Here is a 25,887-nt window from a genome sequence, read left to right on the forward strand (position 1 = left end):
ATCCACTGTAAGCTAATAGCATTAACATTGCTGCCGTGAACTCGACCGCGCTCTGCACATTCGTAACATACAGTGCTCTCCTTGCTCATTCACCATTACGAAAAGCTCGGCCCCTGCTTCCCACTGTGCCTGGTCGGGTCCTGTTACCCAGTCACACCCACTGACAGGTACGGTAGGTTCTGAGAAGGCGCAAAGTGGCGTACAGTAGAGACGCCCCACCCAACTTCCTCCCACTCAGGCTCTTCGGCCCCCTTACCCACCAGAAGGGAAGAGGGGAGAACAGTCTGACTGTGAGGAATTCTCTGTTATTCATCCCACAGAATCCAGCCCACAGTCTGCAAAGGTTTAAAACCCAGAGAAGGAAGTACTCCTCCAGGCAACACACCGTCAACCTGTGGAACTCGCTGCCAGGGGATGTTGTGAAGGCCAAAAGTATAACTGGGTTCACGGAGGATAGGCCATTAGCCAAGCTGGTTAGGGATGCAACCCCATGCATCCAGCTGCCAGAAGCTAGGACAGGATGACAGGGGATGGATCATTCAAAATTGCCCTGTTCTGTTCCTGCCCTCTGAAGCATCTGGCAGCAGTCCCTGCCAGAAGACAAGATACTGGGCTAGATGAACCATTTGTCTGACCTGGTGTGGCCATTCATAGAATCATAGAATATCAGGGTTGGAAGGGACCCCAGGTGGTCATCTAGTCCAACCCCCTGCTCGAAGCAGGACCAATTCCCAGTTAAATCATCCCAGCCAGGGCTTTGTCAAGCCTGACCTTAAAAACCTCTAAGGAAGGAGATTCTACCACCTCCCTAGGTAACGCATTCCAGTGTTTCACCACCCTCTTAGTGAAAAAGTTTTTCCTAATATCCAATCTAAACCTCCCCCACTGCAACTTGAGACCATTACTCCTCGTTCTGTCATCTGCTACCATTGAGAACAGTCTAGAGCCATCCTCTTTGGAACCCCCTTTCAGGTAGTTGAAAGCAGCTATCAAATCCCCCCTCATTCTTCTCTTCTGCAGGCTAAACAATCCCAGCTCCCTCAGCCTCTCCTCATAACTCATGTGTTCCAGACCCCTAATCATTTTTGTTGCCCTTCGCTGGACTCTCTCCAATTTATCCACATCCTTCTTGAAGTGTGGGGCCCAAAACTGGACACAGTACTCCAGATGAGGCCTCACCAATGTCGAATAGAGGGGGACGATCACGTCCCTCGATCTGCTCGTTATGCCCCTACTTATACATCCCAAAATGCCATTGGCCTTCTTGGCAACAAGGGCACACTGCTGACTCCTATCCAGCTTCTCGTCCACTGTCACCCCTAGGTCCTTTTCCGCAGAACTGCTGCCTAGCCATTCGGTCCCTAGTCTGTAGCTGTGCATTGGGTTCTTCCGTCCTAAGTGCAGGACCCTGCACTTATCCTTATTGAACCTCATCAGATTTCTTTTGGCCCAATCCTCCAATTTGTCTAGGTCCTTCTGTATCCTATCCCTGCCCTCCAGCGTGTCTACCACTCCTCCCAGTTTAGTATCATCCGCAAATTTGCTGAGAGTGCAATCCACACCATCCTCCAGATCATTTATGAAGATATTGAACAAAACCGGCCCCAGGACCGACCCTTGGGGCACTCCACTTGACACTGGCTGCCAACTAGACATGGAGCCATTGATCACTACCCGTTGAGCCCGACAATCTAGCCAGCTTTCTACCCACCTTATAGTGCATTCATCCAGCCCATACTTCCTTAACTTGCTGACAAGAATACTGTGGGAGACCGTGTCAAAAGCTTTGCTAAAGTCAAGAAACAATACATCCACTGCTTTCCCTTCATCCACAGAACCAGTAATCTCATCATAAAAGGCGATTAGATTAGTCAGGCATCATTCTTATGTAGAGCATTACCACTGCTACTTGGTGGGAAGAGTGTAACATGCTGGAAGACTTGGTGTGTTTGCAGACACATTGCTAGTTCTTAGGTCAGTGCTGATCCCTGTCATCCAAACCACGGCATGTTAGGAAAACCAAGGTTGAGGGACCCTGAAATCACCATGGGCGGGGGATCACATGCTCTATTGTTTGCAGTGTGAGCACCTGTCATGAAAACTTCCCCTGTTTCCACTAGGAGACCCAATGTGACACCAGGCGCCGGAGGGTAACAGAGGCGACAAGGGAGCAGATGCTGCAAGCATCTGGGTACAGACCTGATCCTTATACGGCCGTACTTTGTACTGCAATAAAGCCAGCAGGGTTAATCCTGGAGTGGCGTGGGAAGGTGTCCTACTGTGGTGGAAGAAATAAGGCAGTGCCCCACAGAAACCTTCTGCACAGGATTGCAGAGTACCCCCATGAAAGCTTCCTAGAGATCTCCATGGAGGATTCCCAAGCCATCCCTGTGCACTAAACAGTCTTTTCCGCAGGGGCACCCTCTGTGGAGCTGGAGCGGCCACTGGGAAGCAGATACCCACTGCACCGCACTCTCTCTTCAAATTAAACAAACTAAAGGAGCATGTAACCCCTACAGTTGGATTGAATTGCATACTAACCAGATGTGCCTTCCCCGGCATCACGCTCAGCCATGAGGCAGTCCTGCGATCGGCTGGGCTGCTCCGGGGTTAAAAATAGTTCCTGGCTCTTGGGGAGAATCCCCCACTCACTTGTCTCCCATTCTCCTCCTCCAAAACCTCCTCCTCGTTGTTACCTGTGGTGGCCCAGGACTTAGACTCCTGGGAGGTGTCCACGCTGCATTTGTGGGTAGTGCTCAGGTCACTGCCGAGAATCGCATGCAGCTCCTTGTAGAAGTGGCATGTCTGTGGTGCAGAACGAGAATGACTGTTCGCCTCCCTTGCCTTATGGTACGCCTGCTGAAGTTCTTTGATTTTCATGTGGCACTGCTGTGGGTCCCTGGTGTACCCCTTCTCCGTCATGCCCAGCGTGATCTTTTTGTAGACGTCTACGTTTCTTCTGCCGGATTGGAGCTGTGTCTGGACAGAGCAATAAGATCCCCCATCTCCTGTGTACTTCAGGCAGCGGTGCGTTTGGGGCACCGAGTCACCGTGATCAGCTGGGCTGATGAGCTCTCTGCTCTGATCAAACAGGAAATGGGAATTTAAAAGTTCCTGGGGCTTTAAGAGGGGAGGGGCTCTTTCCTGTGTACCCAGCTGCTGTGCAGCAGAGTTGAAACCGATCAGCACAGCGGTCACAGCTGAGCATTGTGGGACACCTCCTGGAGGCCAATTCAGTCAACCTACGCAACTCTGTGTCTACACTGCCTGCCTGTCGACACATCAATATGGAATTAAGCGCTACGCCTCTCACAGAGGTGGAGTAATGAAGGCGACGTAACAGGTGAGTTAGGTCAGTGGAAGGGACCTGGTAGTGGAGACACACACATTACTAAGGTGGACGTAAGGCAGCTTCTGTCAACCTAAGTTTGTAGTGTAGACCAGGCCCAAGGTACAGAACTGGCTGTGCAGGTCTGCAAACTTTTCAGAGCAGACCTCCACGTGAGAAACACATTAAAAGGCAATATTTATAAGAGCTGTTCAGAAGTACCAACAGCTCATACCTGTGGGGGCGAACGGCAGATCAGCTCTGTTCAGACAGTGAATTGCTTTATTGTCAGCCACACATCTGAAAATTGTAAGGGGGCGGGAGGGGGAAGTATTGTCAGCGCAGTAAGTTCTCATTTCTCATAGGCCAGAGAAAAATGCAACATAAAAGCAAACCACGCTAAGCCTTTTCATCTGAGGAAAGGTATTAGTCAAATCCCCAGCTCACGAGAAACACAGAAAAACAGGAGCTTGCCATGAGTAAGCCGAAAACGTGCACCTCTACAGTCAACAATCTTTGCCAATTACCGCTGTGATGCCTGAAGAGGGACTCAAAGGAAAGTGACATTTGGGGTGGGGGGGAAATTACAATCCAAAAAACGTTCTGTGCATCTTAATCTGCAGAATGGAGCTCATGAGCTCTGGCAGGCGAGGTGATGATCATAGTTGATTCAACTTTTATATGCAACGATTCAAGATTTATGAAGCATTTAAACTGGTTGCTAGGGGCATGGCAGGGCAAGAACAAAAGAAACCAATAAGATAAATAGCATCCATTGGAACCACCAAGATTTCCCCTTTGATGCTTTCAGAAGCTTTAGATCGAATGATTCATAGCTGTCAGTAGCTGACAGTTCATCCTACCCTCAAGAATAAATGTTTTAGGGAAAAACGCACATTTTGCTCCATATTAATGATGTTTGGCATTAACAGAATGCTTTTCATCAATCAATCTCAAAGTGCTTTGCAAAGGTTTTCCTAAAGGAAATGCCTAGAGGCCGGCACTGAAATCAGGGCTACATTGTGCTAGGTGCCGTATAAATACATAGCAAGTCCCTGCCCCAAAGAGCTTCCAGTGGCATGCATGGTAGGGCTACTCCTGAGCCATGGACCTGAGAAACCTGGGGTCCTCAGCCTTGGGGCAGTCCATCTGGTGGGGCTCCCCACAGTGAATCAGCAGGAAGCCAGGCAGGTTTCTGTTGGAACCCTGTCCCTGCTTGTGATCGTATGAAAAGTCATCAAACTTGACGTGTTTCTGCCAAACACCTCAAATTCCACCAACTGTCATTCTCGAACAAAATGGTCATCGGAAAAGTTCCAACCTGCTCTCCGGTGACCCAGGCATCCAGGACCTCCAGAACTCTCTGCATTAAGGACCTCCAGAACTCTCTGCCCGTCAACTCACTGGTCAAATCCAGTTCAGTGTCTGGATGTCAGATTCCAAACCCCGCTGCAGCACTTGAGCTCGGTTTGGGTTTAGATGGCAATGGCTCATCCCTGGAGAATTAAACAGGATCTCTGATTCGCTCAGCTGCAAACTACTCTCAGAACCACCCCTGGTAATCACACAGCAACCCGAGAGCAGAGTCTCCCATTCCTGCCGTGGCCTTACCAGCTCTTTTGAAGGCAAGTGCCAAGCAAAGCCCAAGGGAAATCTAAGGATTGATCTTCATGAACAAGACCTTCCCCACCGGTAACAGGAGGATGGAGGCTTTCCCAGGGTCTTTCTTGCTCCAAGGGATCTTTTCTCGTGGCACCCCTAGGTTTGTGGGGGGAGCACCAAGCCCTGTTCTGCTCTCTGCTTCTTGAATCCTTGCTTGACTTTAGCATTCGTTCAGCGGCTCTTTACTCTGGCGGCCTGCGGGTTTTGATTTCAGGCTCGCGTTCTCTGTCTGCAGCCTTCACAGAAGAGCACTAATACTTCGTTCTTACCCTAGAGCTTTTCAGCACAGCTTTCCACGTGCTTTGCAAAGGGCAAGTAGAATTCTTCCCATTTGGCAACGGCCAAAAGGGACCATTAAAACCTTTCGGTCTGACCTCCTGCATAACGCCAGCCAATTTCAGCCAGTGATTCCCGCATCAGGTACAGGAACTTGGGGTTGAGTTAGCACTTCTCTTTCAGAAATCCACAGCGTGCCTCAGTGAGTTGTTGTACTCGTTAATTTCCCTCGCTGCTAAAAGCTGCGACATATTCCCAGTTTGAATGTTACTGACTTCAACCTCCAGCCAATGGATGTTGTTCTGCCTTTGTCAGGCAGATTAAAGAGCCCTCTAGGATAGATGGCCCCTCTGGGGAAACTGAGGAACAGCAATGCTGAGATGGGGCTCTGAAAAGCAACTATGTACTACTGGCACCCTCCTTCTCAGCAGACCTACTCCCTGCACGGATTGAGCCGTGCTTCCTCAGCTGCACACACAGTTTTAGAGTCTTTACTCCTACTAGCCCTGTGGCGCCTCCAGCAGAAGGAACCAGGGTTTGCCCTGGCTTGGGCATCAGCAGCAGAACAAGTTAACTACGTTCCCAGCGCAAAATCCCTTTTTTGGTGACAGAGAACCCAGGTTGACTCTCCCAGCCCCAGGGGGTGGAGATCTGCAGGCCCGGCAGTTGGAGACACTTTCTTACTTGTCAATGGAGCAGATTTGGTGCAATGGACATGGTTCCCCACAGTGCTCCTCACAGTCACTTTTTGGACAACCTCAATGGAGGTGTCTTGCCCAGAGTGGTAGAGCAAGTGATAGAAATGGGATCAGAAGCCAGGAATCCGGACTCACAGGCTGCTGCTTAGTATATAACTAGGCAACCACTGCCTGGCGTACGTACGTCTGGGTGTCTCTGTTGTGGCCTTACTGAATGGCGCAATTTGAGAGAGAAGCCAAAAGGTGAATCAACCTATTCCTTGCCCCTGGCTGCTGGCGGGGACAATTCTCCAGGGATTCAGGCATCGGTTTCCCGTCTGCACCAGCTATGAAGCTTTTATCATGGTTTGGTTCTCTCTTTCGGCACCAGCTGCTCCAGATGTCCTCGTACTCTGCCCCATCTACGGTGTCTGACAGGAGGTAGGTGAGGATCTGAGCAGTTTCATTTGTGATGCTTCAGATCAATACTTTGTCCTAGCAAGCAAGAGCTGTATGATCCCAGCTGAGCCACACGGAGAGCTGGGAGAATAGCTGGGCATGACCGACAGCATCCTAAGGGGGCAAACTTTCCAGCCTGTGCCCTTATGGCGCAGGCCATTTGCACGTGGAGGGCTCTGGCTGCGCCTGAGGGACTAGGAAGCTAGCCTGAGGATCAGGGAAGGTTTGTAGTGGCTGTGGGAAATCCAAGCTATTGTGTCAACCCTTGAACCTTTTCCTGGTCCCCTAGCCCAGAATTTCTCAAATGCGCACACCAGGGGCTTTTCATGCAACCATGGCAGCTTCCTGGGCAGTGATGGGGGCGGGGGGGAGGGAAGAAGCATCAGCGCCTCCCTGTTGCTCCTGGATGTGTGGCCCTGAACGGCCTGTGCAGGCAGGTGGGGCACAACGCTGCAGGAGCAAGGTGAGTTCTTCACCTTGTGGGGAGGGGCAGCGGGGCTCCGCCTTCAGCCCTGGGGTGGATGAATCAATCAATCATAGAATATCAGGGTAGGAAGGGACCTCAGGAGGTCATCTAGTCCAACCCCCTGCTCAAAGCAGGACCAATCCCCAATTAAATCATCCCAGCCAGGGCTTTGTCAAGCCTGACCTTAAAAACTTCTAAGGAAGGAGATTCTACCACCTCCCTAGGTAACGCATTCCAGTGTTTCACCATGCTCCCAGTGAAAAAGTTTTTCCTTATATCCAACCTAAACCTCCCCCACTGCAACTTGTTCTATCAGTGTAGTCCCCATTTCCCTCTTGTTTGTCTGTATCATCTCTGTCTGGTTCTGTGATTGTTTCCGTCTGCTGTATAATTAATTTTGCTGGGTGTAAACTAATTAAGGTGGTGGGATATAATTGGTTACATAATCATGTTACAATATGTTAGGATTGGTTAGTTAAATTTCAGGAAAATGATTGGTTAAGGTTAAGCAGAACTCAAGTTTTACTACATAGTCTGCAGTCAATCAGGAAGTGGGGGGTAATGGGTACAGGGAATGGGGGTAGGGAAATTGGAATCATGTTTTGCTAAAGGGGGAAATGGGAACAGGGAATGGGGGTGGGGAAATTGGAATCATGTTTGGCTAAGGGCAGGAATGGGAACAGGGACACAGGTGTAAGGCTCTGTGGTGTCAGAGCTGGGAAGAGGGACACTAAGGTAAGGAAACTGGAATCATGCTTGCTGGAAGTTCACCCCAATAAACATCGAATTGTTTGCACCTTTGGACTTCGGGTATTGTTGCTCTCTGTTCATGCAAGAAGGACCAGGGAAGTAAGTGGGTGAAGGAATAAGCCCCCTAACACTTAGGGCCCCCACTGCCTCCCCCGGCCCTGCATCCATCTCCCCATTGCCCTGGCCTGCACTGCTTCCCCCTGCAACCTGGGGATGCACCGAGAGCTCCTAGGTAGCGGGCGCACTCTTACTCCTAGTGTTGTTGCCAGCTGGTCAAGGCAGGAGATAAGCACCGCAGGGAAGAGTTGGGGGTCACTCCCTCCCGGTTCGCACAGACAGGAGACATCACTGGGGAGCACCAGGCTGGGCCGGCCGGAGCGTGGCAGAAGGGGAGTCTTCACCCACTCGTTCCCACACCGGGACTCCCTGTGCTCCAGTATCAGCAATTTAAATGGCTCCTTGGCAACTTCTCATCCGGATGGTGGCTTAAGAAACTCAGACAATACGGGCCCATCCTTTTCCTGCCCATTCACTTGCACAGGGTCACCTCTCAGAGCAAACACCTCCTCTTCCACCGTTCTTACCATCTGGGCCCCATGCACTACAGGGCTGGGCTTACTGAAAAGCAGAGATAGGCTCTGTCCTCCTGCAGTGCAGGGTGGGCTGGGGATGGGGCACTGGACTGGGAGTCTGAGAACCTAGTGTCTCTTCCCGGCTCTGCTACTGATCCGCTCTGCATCCCTTGGCATGCTCCCTTACGACAGCAAAAGATAGGCTGGTAGAGCAAATCTCTTGATTAATTCTTTAACAATTAGCAAACGTGGGGGAGAACAACAAACAGAGCTTTAGGGGTTAGGTCCCATGTCTCGGAAGGACAGAAATTCTACTTACCGGGACTACAACCCGCTACCTTGAAGGATTAATGAGTTGAATACAGATTTCCTTCCCAAATGTCAGCTCTGAAAGCAGCCTCGCTGTAACCAGGTACAACATAACCCTGCCATCAGCCAGGCGCGCAGGGAATGTTCATTAGAGAAATGATTCCAAACAAGCAGTTCAAGAACCAGAGAGACACACAGCTTCCTGTCTAGACACACCCACCAGAACCAAGAGGCAGATTCTCAAGATAATTCAGGTCTGTTGTGCTCAGCTGCTCTACTGCAGAAGCTGCACTTCGTGGACAGTAAAATTACAGCCAAGCCCCGTTAAACTCCCCACTCACCGGATTCCACAGAACCCGTTCCAGTTACTAACTTGCTGGTTAGATCCAATTCGCCTTCAATCCACTGTAGGGCCTGGCGTTTCAATACTGTTGACAGACTCGATCCTGCAAGGGGTTCAGAGCCCTGGCCCCATTCCAGCAAAGCACTTATGCACGGCGTTTGACTAGGAGAACAAGAGCGGGTCCCACTGGCTGCAAGGGAAGCACGTGCCTAAGTGCTTTGCTGGAGCAGGACCAGTGTTCTGAACAGCGGGCAGAACCGAGCCCTAATTTCCTAGACTCATGAAGATCCAGAGATGATGTACTCTCCACACTGCGGGACAGAGTGCAATAAGGAATTGCTCAGGGGCTGCGAAGGAAATGGGAGAAAGGCTCAGATGAGATCTGAGACACAAGAAGGTTTTTTCCTCCAAGGGGCAGATGCTGTGGAGGAGAAGGGTCTTGCCTCAGTGCACAGAACACGCGGCGGGATGGAGATAAAGCCAATGCCAGGTGAGAGGAAGGGAAGAGAAAGGCAAGAATTGTGAAATAAACTGAATGTGTCCAAGGCATGTATCTGACCAACACTACACTAGTATCTGAGCACCTCAGAATCCTTAATGTATTTCTCCTCACAGCACCCTGGTGAGGCAGGGCAGGACGATTGTCCCCATGCTACAGCTGGGGAATGAAAGCAGAGATTAAGTGACTTGCCCAAGGTCACCCAGGAAGCCGGTGGCAGAACCAATGACAAGCCAAGGGAGCTGGCTGAGAACGGGGTGAGTGTGCCCAAAGCGACCATACCCGCCGCCTCAGAAGCAGGACTCATCATTTTCCATTTCATCTGACAGCTGCTCTCACCAGCTGCTCATTCTTAACAGCTTCAGGGAGGACGCACACCGGAGACGGTGACAGATCCAGGAGAGACCGTCACTCTGATGAGCTCGGACTGGCCGATGCTGACCAAGCCAAGAGCCTCAGACCCCGCGAGTGTGGATAAGACTTTGGGCAAGTGCCAAACCTGGGCTCCTCTACTGCTTGAAGCACAAAAATAAAGCAAGGCTCCCGTACCCAAGCTGAAGAATGTAAAATCCCATCTCCTGCTGTGTCCTGCCCACCGCCCCGCAAGAGAGGAATGTTCCCGAGGGCATCGGATCAACTGAAACACCCGAGGGGCTTTAATGGCCGCACCGAGATTGAAAATACATCTCCAAGAGAACGAACACTGGGTCCAACGCAGTGGCGCTGGTGGGAGCCTGCCTAGTCCCATCCCAGCCTGGGGAGTGAACTCCCACGGGGGCAACAAACCATCACAAACCTCCCTGTTCTGTGCCGAGGGCCGGGTGCACTTCTCCAGCCTCCTCTGACATTGATACAGCGCAACACAGGTGCAGTAAACATGGTCCACAAACCCTCTCGAGACAAACCTCTCCACTGCACACACAGCTGTCCCCTGGGGAGCTGATGAGAGAGAAAAAACCGCCCGGGATCGATACGATCCCCATCGCCGAATGCACGGCTGGAAGGCGCTCGGATAATACTGGTGAGGGCAGGGCAGGAACCTGCCCAGGAAGAGCAGCCAGAGGTAACTTCCGGCCCATGTCTCATCCACCCCACGCTGCTACTGCTGAAGGCTGTGTTACTGCAAGTGACCCTGTACAGTCCAAGTTAACTTGGCTGTGTGCACCAGTGGAGAAGGCATCGGGCTGGGAGCCAAGAGGCTGGAGTTCTGGGTCAGAGCTGGGAATGGAAGTGCTGCGTTTCCAGCCAATGCCCATGCCTCAGTTTCCCCATCTGTAAAATGGAGCTCGCAATGACCTACCTTGGTAAGCACCTTCAAGATCGATGGACCAAAAGGGGCTTTACAGGGGTACAGCACTGCTATTAGAGTGAACAAATCAGATTGTGAATGGGAATTCCAGGAGGGCTTCATGCTGCTCATTCAAAGCAAGAGAGGAAGGAATTTACTAACTTCCAGTTCTGCGGATCTCAACAGAAGACTGACGTGACCCCTCGCAGGTTTCAGTCTGACCCATGGCCACCTAGTCAACATCAACTAAAGTAAATGCGCATATTTATGCCTGCGCACACCCCCGCAGAGTTTTGAGCTGAACAAACTGCCTTTAGATGTATAAACCCCTCTGACCTATCAAAACCCATACGATTTACCAATTAACTGTAGAGACACCCAATCCTCCAGCCTGTATGTGCCTGCAGGGGTCAGCTGCTCACTCTCTGCAGCATACGCAAGCCCCAGGCTGCTTTTTAATGATCCCCCTTCCCCCCATGGCTGATCTAAAATTCTCTTAGAAAACCAGTGGCTGCATGACAGACCTCTGAAACAAAAGGGCTCCTTAAACCCTGCTTGCAGGTGATAAAACCAGAGTGCACTGAGCATCACTGCAGAGAGTTTAAAACAGAAGGAGCAACCATCCCAAAAAGTGGTTTGGGGTTTTGTTTCCAGGCATTTTGTGAGCCCTCCTTCTCTATGGGGATGGGATGGAGCTGAGCAGAACTTCCTAAGCTTCTGGGCATCACAGACAATGCCTTTGTCCATGGTACCCTCCCCGGATGGCTCCCACAAGGCCTGGGGGTTGGGTGCGAGAGTGGATTGTGTGTTGTGGATTGTGTGATTGTGTGTGTGCCCCTTCAGAGGGGCAAGTCTTTATGCATCACCAGGACAATCTACCAGAATGGCCAGTGCGGCATCTGTGCCATGCCCAGGTCTGCCCAGGCTCAAGGAACTGAGGCAGCCAGACACTCCGTGTCTCTCTAATCTGAACCCAAGGGGCAGGTTGGATACTGGGTGGAAGTCAGCCAGGTGGTCAGGGCCAGGCATGCAATGGGCTGGCTGCAGGAGTCCCTGGGCCAAGTTCCCTGGTCTGTGCTATGCTGGAGGTTGGACTGGATGGTCAGAACGGTCCCTTCTGCCCCTGCAAGTGATGAGCACACAGCCACTTCCAAAGGGGGGCAGGCAAGGACCTCCACACTAACAGACCCAATACCCTCCCCCACTCCCACCAGCCAAGCAGGACCATGGGCCCAAGGCTGGGTTGTGGCAGGGAGCATTCCCATCACTCCCTGTACATCAGCCTAGCCTCAAAGTAGAAGGCCCAGAGTTTGCACCATCCCAGGAGCGCTCTGCAGTTCCAGGCACACCCAGCGCTGGGCTACTCCACTCTGCCCACCCGACCGAGGAACCCGCACAGCCCTCGCACCAGGAAAGAGTTCTGAGCCACAGACAGAAGAGTCCACAACTCCAAACACACCTCCCGACTGGGACTCGACAGACTTGAGTGGGGAGGCAGCGATTCGTCCCTCTGCGCTTCCAGCACAACCACAGGACAGGAACCCATCAGATCCCTCCAGCCAGCACTCCCAGCTTTTTCCCCTCACAGGCCATCCGCAGACAATGGTGTCCAGTGATAGAGGCAGGAGAGGGGCCACTCGCGACTGAGCGGGCTGCCAGTGGAATGACCAATGCCATCGGAGCCCCTCTGGGGTGGCTCTGCTCCCGCTGCGCTTTGAGAGCAAGTCGCCACACCGAGGGCCCTCATCCCAGCTGGAGGGGTGCCCCTGAGCCTCAAACCGCAGAAGATAACAAGCAACCCTGGGCACGGGCAACTCTTCCCAGCTGCCCCACCTGCTAGGCCAAGTTACCAAGAGCTCCACCATCTGCTCTGAGAGGCAGCTGCTGCCGACAGCACGAGCGGGCAGAGCGTGGGGGGCGAGCAAAGCAGGATGGAGGCGCAAGGCCGCTGCACCCTGGGACTGCAATGGGCACTGCAGAGCACAGGGGGGAGATGTGTGAATGTAAAATCCTTCCCCTGGTGGGAGCAGGGCTGTCCTGGCTTGGTCGGGGAAGAGGATTTCATTTTACAGGCACAGAACTTAACTCTGCAGGACAGTTCTTCACATGGGTTTGTACGGTTCCCCCACTCCATTCACTGAGCAGCACATCTACAAATGGAACTGAGAGCCCCAACCAAAGCCGATGGGATTCTTTGGGTCTGAGGGTGCTGGATCAGGCCCCAGGTGCACAGATTTCGGGACAGAAGATGGGGAAGGGCACAGTTTCCTCAGCAGACTGGGACAGAGAAAGCAAAGAACAGATCTGAATGATAAGAAGTTCAATGGATGCAGCCCACTGTGTCGGCGGACAGTTGGGAATTTATTTCTTTGTGTTATCTCTGGCGCTCAGGCACCTCACACAATGGCACAGACTTACCTTTGACTGAGGTCCAACCACAACTGTAAACCTCGCATGCCCTGTGGAGCGTGGCGCATATCATTGCTTGTCACTATAGAGAGGTGTTGGAACAAATGTATTACAGCGATTGCACAATATCAGCTGGATGTTCTCTTTGCCATCAAACATGCAAGTGACTGGCTTCTCCTGACGTGTTCTACCGCTGCAGACCACGGACAGCGATAGAGTACAAAACATTTGTTTAAAAAGAAAAATCACATTTTAGTATTTAAGCTGCATGTTTTCCTTTTTCCTCCGACACTAGGAAAACCAGCAATGGATTTGAGAGAGGAGAGAACAGAAATCTACTTTCCTTTGCTCCCACAAAGTGGCTTGTTTTTTAAATCAGAGCCTCAATGTTACAAACAGGCAAAGAGCTACTTTATATATATCTATATATAGGTTAGGCATGACACTCAGAGAGGAAAGTTTTCCAGTGCACAAGGTGGGGGATAGACACACAGCTCCCACTGAAAGGCAGGATGGGGACACAACTTGGAGTTAACCTCCCCAGTAGGGTATCAATCATGTCCCACCAGAAGCATGCCGGCACCCAGTGCATCCACTGAACGGACTCTTTGGGAAGCCACTTGGCCATCTCAAAAGGTCAGGGCTGCTAACAGGCAGTGTCTTGTGGAACAGCCTAGCGGAGGATGGAAAATCTTGTGGGGCGCATGTGACCAGCAGGTGGTCCTGGCTCACAGCCCATATCCATCTGATAAAGGGCGGCGAGGGTGCCGGTGCATCCAGGTCAGAGGACAGCATCTGTACCAGGCCAGTCTGTTGGATCAATGGGAGCTGCAAGGAAACATTCAAAGGGCTTCTGATCCATTTACAAGAAACCAAGTGTTCTGGGACTAGGAGGAATCCCTAGCGAAATGCAGCTGCTTTAATTAGAGTCCCAGCAGTCTCAGAGCCTCGCTCTGGGGTCACAGATCTCCCTGCCAAGGCAGAACTTGGGCCAGCTCCATCTGGCTTGCCGCTCCCAGAAGCAGCTGAATTATGCTGAGGGCTTGGCATGGGGGCAGCCTGCAGCCCTGCTATTGAGATCCCACAGATGACTTCTTTGCAAGGGTGTCACAGGCCAGAGGAGAGGTGATGGCTCTGACAGATACCATGTTTCCACGTGAGAGTCACAAGCTGGGCTGCCCTTCAGAGCAGCGTCCCAAGAACAAATGTCAAATGCTGTAGGGTGATGTAGCATTCAAAAGGTATCATGGACCCACAGGATATGCCACCTGGATAAAATTACACTCGGCTCCTTCCTGGTGCTAATCTCCTTGGGTAGGTTACATCATCAAGGGAGCAACGCTAGAGTTAGGTTTGAGGCAGCCCTTTCCTTATTTGTTTTGCAGAGGCCCCAGCTCAGATCGGGGCCCCAGCGTGCCAGCTGCTGCACAGATACATAATGCGAGACAGTCCCTGCCACAAAGAGCTTACAGTCTGAATGGACCAAACACGCACAAGGTGGGAGGGGAAACTGAGGCACAGAGAGACCACCCCACCCCCCAAGAGCACACAGCCGGTCTGTGGCAGGGCTGGAAACAGAACCCAGGTCTCCCAGTCCAGTGCTCTACCCAATGGAGCTCCACAGCATTTCAGGCACCTATAATCTTAAACGAGATGAATTTAAGAATGGGGAAAAAATTAATGAACCGTCAAGTCTCGCAGGCGCCGAGACCTGGGAAGCTCTGACTGGTTCTCCCAGAGGGAAAAGGTGGAAACCCCACCACCTGGGACAGTTGGAACTGGCCTCCAAGATAACAAGCAATCAAAAGTGCAGTGGGGAGCCTGGCTGAGAAACACAAAACCACCTCAGGCAAGCAGGGTTTTTTCCACCCTAGATCCCAGACCACGAAGCCTCATTAAGGGGTCACACAGCAAGCGCTTCTATCTTGGTTCAGGGTGAATGCTGCCCAACTCCCTCCTCGGCCAGCCAGCTCGACAGCTTGTTCTGTGAATCTGACTCCGTGCATTGCTCTAGGGCCCTCATGATACCACGCAGACTCCAACAGGATGCTCAGCTAGTCAGGGGCTTTTATGGTCCTGTCACCTCAGTCTGAGCAGCCAAGTGTCCCAGAAGATCAGCCCCACAAGTGAGCACCGAGCTGGGAAAGAAATGGCTGATGAGAAAGTCCAGAGGAGCCTATGGTGCTAATTTGAGTGACTACCCCTGGACAATTGGCCATCACGGGCTTTGACTGCAGGTGGTTTCAGTGTGCTCCCGTATTGAAATCGCTGAGGACACGGTAAAAGGCAGTTTCCAGCAGAGCCCATTGCCCCAATCTGGCCCCAGATGTCCTACTCAGCATGCATCAAGGGGAAATGCATCAAGGGGAAAGCCCAACGAAGCCCGGTGCAGCAGTCCTGGTGGTGAAGTGGGTCAGAGCCGGAGCAGACACTGTTTTTCTCACCTCTGTCGCTTTGACCCACTAACATTTGCTTTCTGATTTCTGCTCTCACTTCTCTGGCTATGCCATTGGGGCAGGTCAATGAACGATGCCCCCCACAGCAGCCACAGCACCAAAAACCCCTCCGCCTCTCTCCTTGAGGGGTGCCTCCTGCCCCAACACTGGGTGGCACTGGCAGTGAATTTATAAGCAATTTGTGACCCCACCAACTCATTTCACACAAACTAAGTGAGCCAGGGAATAACCCCCAGTCCCTGCTGACTGGATCTGAATTGGAGATTTACCAGCTAAGAGACACATAGAATCATAGAATATCAGGGTTGGAAGGGACCCCAGAAGGTCATCTAGTCCAACCCCCTGCTTGAAGCAGGACCAATTCCCAGTTAAATCATCCCAGCCAGGGCTTTGTCAAGCCTGACCTTAAAAACCTCTAAGGAAGGAGATTCTACCACCTCCCTAGGTAACGCATTCCAGTGTTTCACCACCCTCTTAGTGAAAAAGTTTTTCCTAATATCCAATCTAAACCTCCCCCACTGCAACTTGAGACCATTACTCCTCGTTCTGTCATCTGCTACCATTGAGAACAGTCTAGAGCCATCCTCTTTGGAACCCCCTCTCAGGTAGTTGAAAGCAGCTATCAAATCCCCCCTCATTCTTCTCTTCTGCAGGCTAAACAATCCCAGCTCCCTCAGCCTCTCCTCATAACTCATGTGTTCCAGACCCCTAATCATTTTTGTTGCCCTTCGCTGGACTCTCTCCAATTTATCCACATCCTTCTTGTAGTGTGGGGTCCAAAACTGGACACAGTACTCCAGATGAGGCCTCACCAATGTCGAAGAGAGGGGAACGATCACGTCCCTCGATCTGCTCGTTATGCCCCTACTTATACATCCCAAAATGCCATTGGCCTTCTTGGCAACAAGGGCACACTGCTGACTCCTATCCAGCTTCTCGTCCACTGTCACCCCTAGGTCCTTTTCCGCAGAACTGCTGCCTAGCCATTCGGTCCCTAGTCTGTAGCTGTGCATTGGGTTCTTCCGTCCTAAGTGCAGGACCCTGCACTTATCCTTATTGAACCTCATCAGATTTCTTTTGGCCCAATCCTCCAATTTGTCTAGGTCCTTCTGTATCCTATCCCTCCCCTCCAGCGTTTCTACCACTCCTCCCAGTTTAGTATCATCCGCAAATTTGCTGAGAGTGCAATCCACACCATCCTCCAGATCATTTATGAAGATATTGAACAAAACCGGACCCAGGACCGACCCTTGGGGCACTCCACTTGATACCGGCTGCCAACTAGACATGCCATTCCCTACGCCATTACTTGACTCCTGCACTGTGGGGATAAAGGAAAAACATGTACGCGGATCACCAGATGGGCTCACCTGGTGCGTCTAACCTCTGGCACAGAAATGCTATGGTGAGGAATGCTACACCCCGGAGTACTTGGTCAAGTGCTTTGAGATCCATGATACAGAAGGGCTATCGGTTCAAAGAATTAGTAGGATCCCATGCAAGTATCTGGAAGTACATGGGTAGGAAACTATCCAGTACAGGCAGGGAGATGAATTGGATGATCCTAGGACAGTCTCTTCCAGCTCTGAGTGTTGAAATGCTTTGGTGTGTCAGAGAACCTGCCCACAAAGCTGCCAGAGTGGGGCGGAATTCGGCTCTGTCTCTCAGAGTCATTCAGCCAGAAACAAGTGCAGGTGAGAAGAGGTTGGGACAAGAGGTGGGGCAGGAAAGGACACACCAAAGCAGAACAGGGGGGCAGCAGAATGTCCCAGCTGGAGTCCCCAGTCCAGGGGACGATCAGGCCAACCTCACGGGCGTGCTTTCATGGACAGATCACACAGATGGCCAGAATGGAGCCGAGAACAGATGCAAGTGACCTCCCACCCTCTCCATGGACCCAGGCCAGGTCTCCCCTGCTCAGCGGGTGCACAGCTGCTGCATGGGGAAGGGAGCTCAGCCTCCTCCCCCAGTTGTTAAAGGGGTAGCACAGGGCGAGGGAGGGGGCTGTGTTATTGCACGGTCTCCCCTCCATCTGCCTGGGGAGTGTGAAAAGGTCATTGGCACAACAGGTCCCCTTGCCAGCAATTGCTACAGTGTGGCACGTACACACACACACACACATACATAGAGCCAGAGAGCACGCGACCAAGCTTCTGCATGGTGTGGATGGAGCCCTGAACTTCACCTCTAGGGAGGGGCAGGACTGGACAGCTCCACGACCAACCCCGATCATTCAAGCAGTGCACCCCAAATGCAGAACCCACACAAGATGACCCCACAAAATCTGACGGGTCCGTGTAATGGACTGGCAAGGTTCCTCCCACACAATTAGCTGCTGTGGAATCTGCTAGGAAAGGGTTAAGTGGCTCAGAAGCAGATGGGAGAGGCTCTCTGGGGAGAGCAGATTGAGGGTGTGGGCTGAGCACTGAGAAGGGAGGAACCCTGGGAGGCAGCTTAGCCTGAGGCAAAGGTTTGAGCTGCCGATTGTTACCTTACTGGGGATGAATTTGGACTGTCACAGCTAAGAAAGGCAGAGAAGGGATGACTCACCAGGAATTTAAAATCACTTTGGGAAACTAGAAATTAATGCCATCTATATCAGCCCCAGAAAGTTTTAGGGGTGGGAGTGCTGGGTTGCAGGCATTCCAGTCCAGTCTTATCAGCTCCCAGCACATGCAGCAGGGCCCAAAACACGGTCAAAGTCCAGAACAGAAGAGAGAGATTTCACTGCAAAATAAATAGTCAAACCTCCTTGTACCTTCTGTTTACAGTCCCCTTCCCAATCCATCTCCCATCCCGGGGGCATCCATTACTGAGGAGACTGCTGTAAAGTAGCCATGGCACAAACTGTGACCTGCTTTTTACATTGTTAGAATCCAGTGGAAACACCGGGATTCTTTCTGCAGCTAATTAAAATCCAGGACAATCACCCCAAATGAAAGATGTTATAGCCAGGGTTAATGACCATGTCCCAGTTCACTCTGCAGCTGCAGAAGCAGAAAGAATCTAGAAACTGGAAACTAAATTCCCTGGAGCAGGGATTGTGTCTTGTCATGTGCATGCCCAGCACCCTGCCCAAGGGGGCCCTAGTCCTGACAGGGGAGCTTTCAGCATCACCACAACAGAGATAACCAGTTATTACTCCACTAACAAATCTTATTCCCAGAACTGTGCAGATGCCATTAACAAGCTACGGAACTCATTGCTGCAGGATGCAAGCGGCAAACAGCTCAGGGTTAGATTGTGTCTTGGACATTGTACCCATGCAAGGGAGGTAGAGGGAGAAAGAACACCCCGCCCCCATATCCTTTATGGGAGACCTGGCTCTTGGGTCCAGGCATGGAAGAGTAAGTATTTACTCACTTCCTAAAGCAGATGGGCCAGGAGGAGACAGGAGCTCTCACTCACTGGCCAAAGTGGCTGAGCCAATCAGGGGAGTGAATGCGGGGTTACTAATTTACTGCTGGTATAGGACAGGAGCAAATAACTACCCATCTACTTACAAGCAGGGATGGAACAATGCAGAGGGGTGTCAGTGAGCCACCCTGCCTCCTTGGGCAGTGCAATTTACACCCCACCCTTTGCTCCAGATCTGTGCCCAAACTCACATCCTGTCCCTTAGTAAATTTCCAGAAGGCAAGGCGTCTGTGGTTAAAAAACCCAGCAGCTAAATGCACTAGCTGAAATGAGATCTTGTACTTACTGGACATTTATACACACGTGGGAGGAAAACAAGATCTGTTTGGAAACAGTCCAGCCACTGTCACATATCCCATCACATCGGTGCAGAGAAGAGAAACGCTGCCAGGGGAGCCCCAAACGCTGCAGTAACCCAGCAGCAGGGCCCGGCAGAGGTGGAGGTTTCAGGCAGGCAGCCACACATCCAAGGAGATAACCCCTTCCCTCTTTAACCCCTAGATTGATTGTCTGTCCCGGTGACATTCGGAGGGAGACGGAGGGATATTCAGTGCCACATGCAGGACTATTCTATGGCTAGCTAAAGCAGATTGTTTGACTGGCACCAATTGGCACTGGGTTTGCTTTCTAGAGACAGAAAGCAGCGTTCTGCATTGGAAAGTGTATGAAATCTAGCACCACTTCGCTCCGCCAGAGCTGGCAGTCTTTGGCACCCACCATGCATCCGCTTCAGGATTAAGCCAACATGGCTATTAGAGATCAGGATGAGACCTAACGCAAGAGGCCGATTATCCCACAGCTGCTGCTGCTGGGTTCTTGCACCCACCTCGGCAGCATCTGGTGCTGGTCGCTGTCCGAGATACTGGGCTAGATGGACCTTTGCCAGACTGGAGCAGACCTGTTTCCAGGTTCCTACAAATCAGCTTCTTCCTCAAACACCTGCCCAGTTCCTCCCAGAATATCCCTTATGTAGGGGGTAAGCTCTCTCCCTCCCTCCCTCCCAAAAAAGAAATCCGTAAAACCACCACCTTATCCTCCCTGCAAAAATCCCTCCTTAAGATTCACCTCTGCCATGCTGAGGAACAAACCCCGCCAAATGGCCACACTATGCAGGCCATGAGCTGTGGTTACTGGTTACTGTGCAGTTTGTTGAACTGTTGTCTTGTCTTCCACCCTCTCTTTGTATCATCCCCCTGCTGCAGGTAGTCATAATGCAAGACTGAGCTCTTTGGTGCAAGAGTTGTCCTTTCCCTCCATGGCTGTGCAGCTGGGGCCCCTGACTGCAGCCTCTAGGGGCTAACGGAATACAGACTAATTAATAATAGTCACCATAGTTTTCAGCCTCCTCCTGATTTGCAGTGGCAAAGACAAAGCGGTGCGTAAAGTCTCACAGGCACCAACAGAATGAGTTTCCTGATCACCACTTGTGGAATGAGATTAGAAGGTTAAAATCAGCAATGGAATTGGAGGAGAAATGCCTTTTCTACAGGCAGAAACACACTCCCACATCAGGTGACTGACACAAGAGACTCAAGGACACTCACTATTATTGCACGTTGATGTGTGGGCAGCGTGCAATAAGTCAGCACACAGGGAGGAGCGCCTACTGCTTACCGTGACTCAGTGCAGAGAGCAACATGCTGTCATTGTTTGGAAGAACTTGATACTTACGAAGGACACCCACAAAAGATTGTGTTTGTCTTGTGCATATGGCCCAACCCTCCAGAATTTTTGTTGCAGTTGGGAACAAATTAATGCTAGAATCAGGCTTCACTTCAAAGAGACAATGTGCGTCAACCCACAATGGCAGATACTTGCATAGGTTCAACACAATGGGTTTCAACTGCTAATGATACAGAACACGGGTGACATCTAGTTATCGGGCTACAGTGAGTTCCAAATATCTTCTCTCACTACATTAAAAGTATTTTTAGTTCAAAACAACAAAAGGGACAGGAGGGTGAAGAGGGTCAGATTCTGATCTCGGTGTAAATCTGCCCACATTGGGACTTGCTCCAAAGTTACACCTGGGCCCCCAAGATCAGAACTGGCCCAAAAATCTTGAAAACAGAATGTATTCCTTTCGTGGTAAGAACACAGATAACCCTGTGTAGTGTTTTCTTATTCAATTGTGTTCCTCAAATACTATAAACCCCAAACAAGCATAACACACTAACCAAGTGTGTCATGTCCCCTTCTAGTGGCTAGTCCAATAGAGGATAACTACTGACTGTTTCTGTCAGCTGATAGAGTTACTCCTTTAGTTCAAGTGATGGGGCGACCAGAATTACACACAGTATTCAAGGTGTAAGTACCGTGGACTTATATCGAGGCATTATGATATTTTCTATCTTATTACCTATCCCTTTCCCAACGATGCCAACAGTCTGTTCACCTTTTTGACTGCCGCTGAACTTTGAGCAGATGTTTCCAGAGAACTATGACTCCACAATGACTCCAAGGTCTCTTTCTGGAGTGGCAACAGCTAATTTAGACCCCACCATTTTGTATGTATAGTAGGGATTTCTTTTTTTTCCAGTGTGCATTACTTTACATTTATCAACATTGAATTTAATCTGCCATTTTGTTTCACCGTCACCTAGTTTTGCCAGATCCCTGTGTAACTCTTTGCCATCAGCTTTGGACTTAATGGTCTTGAGTAATTTTGTATCATCTGTAAATTTTGCCACCTTACTGTTTACCCCCTTTTCCAGATCGTTTATGAATATGTTGAATAGGACTGGTCCCAGAACAGACCCCTGGGGGACACCACTATTTACCTCCCTCCATTCTGAAAACTGACCATTTATTTCTACCCTTTGGTTTTCTTTCAACCACTTACCGATCCATGAGAGAACCTTCCCTCTTCTCCCAGGCCTGCTTACTTTGCTTAAGAGCCTTTGGTGAGGGACCTAGGCAAAGGCTTTCTGTAATCCAAGTACTGTAGATCACCCTTGTCCACATGTTGGTCAACACCTTCGAAGGAATTCTACCACTCGTCCTGGTTTCCGTAGCTGCTGCTAGGCTCTGGCCACCTGAAGAAGCTGCTGCCCAGCTGGGAGGATGAAATCGTCCACCGGCTGGCTGAGCGCGTGCCCTCCCCTAATGCCTTCCTACATCTGGCACATCACATGCTGATATCCCGTCATTCTACGAAGTCATTGTGCTGCCCCACCCCCTTCCTCTCAAGCCCTCGAGTCAGCCCACACCGAGAGTCCTCACCTAGAGTCCAAGCCACAGTGAAGGAGAGGGAGGGCAGATGCTTTTTTCTCTTCCACCCCACACATACACGCCACTGGCACCCCAATACCCACCCAATCAGGAGCAACTAACAGTCACCAGGAATGCGGGGGGCATTAAGGAAAGAAAGGAGTTCAGGGTACCTGCGGATCACAGGGTCTATACAAATAAAACTACCTTCAAGTAAACACATTTGCCCTTCTGAACTTCAGTAGGCAGGCGCCGGAGGGGCAGGTCTTACCTTCAGCCACTGGTGTGATGCTGATGACTTTAAGGTTAAGGTTTGGAAGCGGAATGGCACAGACGTCCTTCCCCAGCCTTTGAATGGGAGGCAGAAGAAACGTGATTTCGTATTTGTGCAGTATCTTCAGAAACCCTACCTGGAAGGGGGGAAAGACACGCAGGTTACAGGGTCACCTTTGCCATCGCACTGAACACTTTGCAGCAACAACACCGACCACAGAATTAAAATAACAAGGTGCCAGCGAGACAGGAACCGAATCCACAGGAACCAAAACCTAGTTTGAGGGGCAGGCTGGTCATTGCAGTTCTTTGCGTTACCGTAGTCAACTGAGATCAGGGCCTCCTTGCGCCAGGCACTGTACAAACACCTAGTGAGAGACAGTCCCAACCCTGGAGAGTTTATAAATCTAGAGGAGAAGGGAAGGATTATTACTACCATCACACAGAGGGGAAACTGAAGCACACAGTCTCACGGAGCACAGTAGGAAATAGAAGTCAGATCTGCATACACCCAGTCCAGTGCCTTAACCATGACACCACCCGAAATAAATGGTTAGAAGGAGGACCTGGGGAGCCAGAAGCTCTGAGTTTTCATCCCGATTCTTCCACCAACTCAGTGTGGCCTTTGTTGCTCCATGCCTCGGTTTCCCCACCTGGAAACTGGAGATGGACGGCTTCACAAATGTGGGCGCAATGCTTTGAGGGTGTCTGACGAACGGCACTGTACAAGGGCAAAGCGTCGCTCGGGGCTTGGGTTGGAGGCCAAAGAAAGAGAATGAGCATAGGGCACGTGCTTCTCTTTCGTATCCCAGATCGTTGCCGATGGGCCACAAAGAAGAGGCAGCTCTCATTGCTGCTCACCAGGTAGAGAGTCTACTGGGGGTGCAGAGAAAGTCCCCAGGCTGATCTGCTGCTGGGGTGCGTTCTTCAGATATCAGGATAATCTTCTACTGATGTTCCCTGGCTGGGGTGGGGGCGCTGCATGGCACAGCTGGGAGAGGGAATGGGGAGGGGTGTGATACAGCAAGGTGCAGGAGACCTGGAGGACATGAAAACCATGGTTCCACTACTAGGCAAGTCACAGCAGCAAGGCCCTGATCCAACCCCCTCTGCCCTAAGCACCCTAAGTCAGTGATGGCACCTAAAGCAGGGAAGGAGGGCAGAGCTGATCAAAAAGATTTTTTTGTTTGATAAAATGGAATTTTTCATGAAAAAAATTCTGGTCCGGTCAAAAAAAAGTTTCATGTTTTTGCCAAAAAACCCTAAAAAACACAAAGTGTTTTGGGATTTGCACAACCAAAAATAAAAATTTTTCTATTTTAAACTGTAAATTTTGGGTTGTTTTTGGTGTTAAAAAACCAAGAACAGAAATCAATTGGTTCTTTCTTAAATAAAAAAAATATTTTTTTTAAATAGGGTTTTTTATTTAAATGAAATACTGGTTAATTTTTAAAAAAATAAATGTATTTAAAATTAAATTTGAAATTCAAAAGCTATGTTAACGCCTAAACTTATAATAAGCTATCATTTAATTTAAACACACACAAAAAATATTCATCAGTACGTTTGCTGCCAAGTGTTAAGAAAGTCAAACCACTGAACTGGTGGAAGTAACTGGCCAAGACCCAGAACCACAGTTTGCTGAAGTGCTAAACAAGCTTTTGAAAGCAGGAGTCTCTTCTGGGGGTACAGAAAAAATATTTTCTTCACTTCAGCTTGTTCACCCAGTTTAGTTCAATGATTAGTTCTTACAAAGTTAAGAAACCAGTTCGGAGTTGAAAAAGCAGAAAAGTTTGTTTTCCCCTTCCAATCTATGAACCAAAAACAAGGTGTTAGAGGATGAGATCTACTAGTTCTAAAATCATGAAGGACATAACTGAAAACAATCAATTCAATATACTACTCCTACAGATAATACTTCCTATGTTTAATAAATCAATTTATTTTAAATGCAAACCATGTTTTGATCATTTTTTTTGCTTATGGTACCAACTCATTTAAGGTAATTTAATTTAAAAAAATTAAATGCTGTTTTTGTGCATTTTAAATTCAATTTGAATGTCAATCCAAATAGAGCCTGAACCAATCACAATCAAATTAATCATCTAGTAAATAAGAATGGCATCACTCACCATTTCCTAACAGAATAAAATATTAAAAATTAAGAATCTGAATAAATGTAAGTCAAGCTAAATAACTGCTTATATAAGCAATACATATAGTGTCGCCTCCTGGTTAGCAAAAGGAAACACCAATTTTAGTGTAAAGGTTCCATTTAGTTGCAAATCAACATGTTTTAATGGCTACCAACCAATGAAAAAAATCAACCTTTCTTTAGGAAAATAACAGAAAAGGAAAAACATAGAAGCATAGGGTTAGAAGGGACCGCAAGTGTCATCTAATCAAACCCCCTGCCAAGATGCAGGATTTGTTGTACCTGACCCATCCCAGACAGACGGCTCCAGCCTCCTTTTGAAAACCTCCAGTGAAGGAGCTTCCACAACTTCCGTAGGCATCTGTTCCATTGTCCTACTGCTCTTACAGTTGGGAAGTTTGTCCTGAGATTTAATGTCAATCTGCTATGCTGTAGTTTGAACCCATTGCCTCTCGTTCTGCCATCTGTGGCAAAAGAGAACAACTTTTCTCCATCTTTTTTATGACCAGGGAGGAGTATAAAGGTATTGCTCGAGCACGCAGGGGTGTAATCAGGAAGGCCAAGGCAAAACTAGAGTTACAGCTAGCAGGGGATGTGAAGGGGAACAAGAAGGATTTCTACAGGTATGTTAGCAACAAGAAGGTGGTCAGGGAAAGCGCGGGCCCCTTACTGAATGGGGGAGGCAACCTAGTGACAGGATGTGGAAAAAGCTGAAATACTCAATGCTTTTTTTGCCTCAGTCTTCACAGACAAGGTCAGCTCCCAGACTGCTGCACTGGGCAACACAGTATGGGGAGGAGGTGAGCAGCCCTCAGTGGTGAAAGAACAGGTTAGGGACTATTTGGAAAAGCTGGACGTTCACAAGTCCATGGGGACGGATGCACTGCATCCGAGGGTGCTGAGGGAGTTGGCGGATGTGACTGCAGAGCCACAGGCCATTATCTTTGAAAACTTATGGCAATCGGGGGAAGTCCCAGACGACTGGAAAAAGGCAAATATAGTGCATCTGAAGAAGTGTTTTTTACCCACGAAAGCTTATGCCCAAATAAATCTGTTAGTCATTAAGGTGCCACCGGACTCCTTGTTGTTTTTGTGGATACAGACTAACACAGTTACCCCCTGATACTTGATCTGTACCCTTGTTTTTCAGATGCGGAAACCGAGGCATGGAGCAGATAAGCAATTTCTCCCAGCCAATCCACAGCAGAGCCAGGAATAGAAACCAGGGCCTTGGTCTCAGTCCCAGGCCCCAATCACCAGACCATGCTGCCCCTGAAGTTTTCCAACCCCAACTTTTCAGCCCTGAAAGCCTTAAAGTGAAATAGATTACAAAGACAT

At 50.0% G+C, this 25,887-nt stretch overlaps 1 protein-coding gene across 3 annotated transcripts in view; it reads right to left on the minus strand.

The window, feature by feature from the left end:
- The window catches only part of ADISSP (adipose secreted signaling protein), a 148,094-nt gene that overhangs the window by 30,136 nt on the left and 92,071 nt on the right, over positions 1–25,887 (minus strand). For all 3 annotated transcript variants that reach the window (XM_073343070.2, XM_073343069.2, XM_073343068.2), the window contains one exon: positions 22,393–22,531. In XM_073343070.2, coding sequence (XP_073199171.1) covers positions 22,393–22,531 — 139 coding nt within the window. The remainder of the gene's footprint in view (positions 1–22,392; positions 22,532–25,887) is intronic.

The sequence above is a fragment of the Lepidochelys kempii genome, chromosome 4, assembly GCF_965140285.1.
Source record: "Lepidochelys kempii isolate rLepKem1 chromosome 4, rLepKem1.hap1, whole genome shotgun sequence".
Classification (NCBI taxonomy): Eukaryota; Metazoa; Chordata; order Testudines; family Cheloniidae; genus Lepidochelys; species Lepidochelys kempii.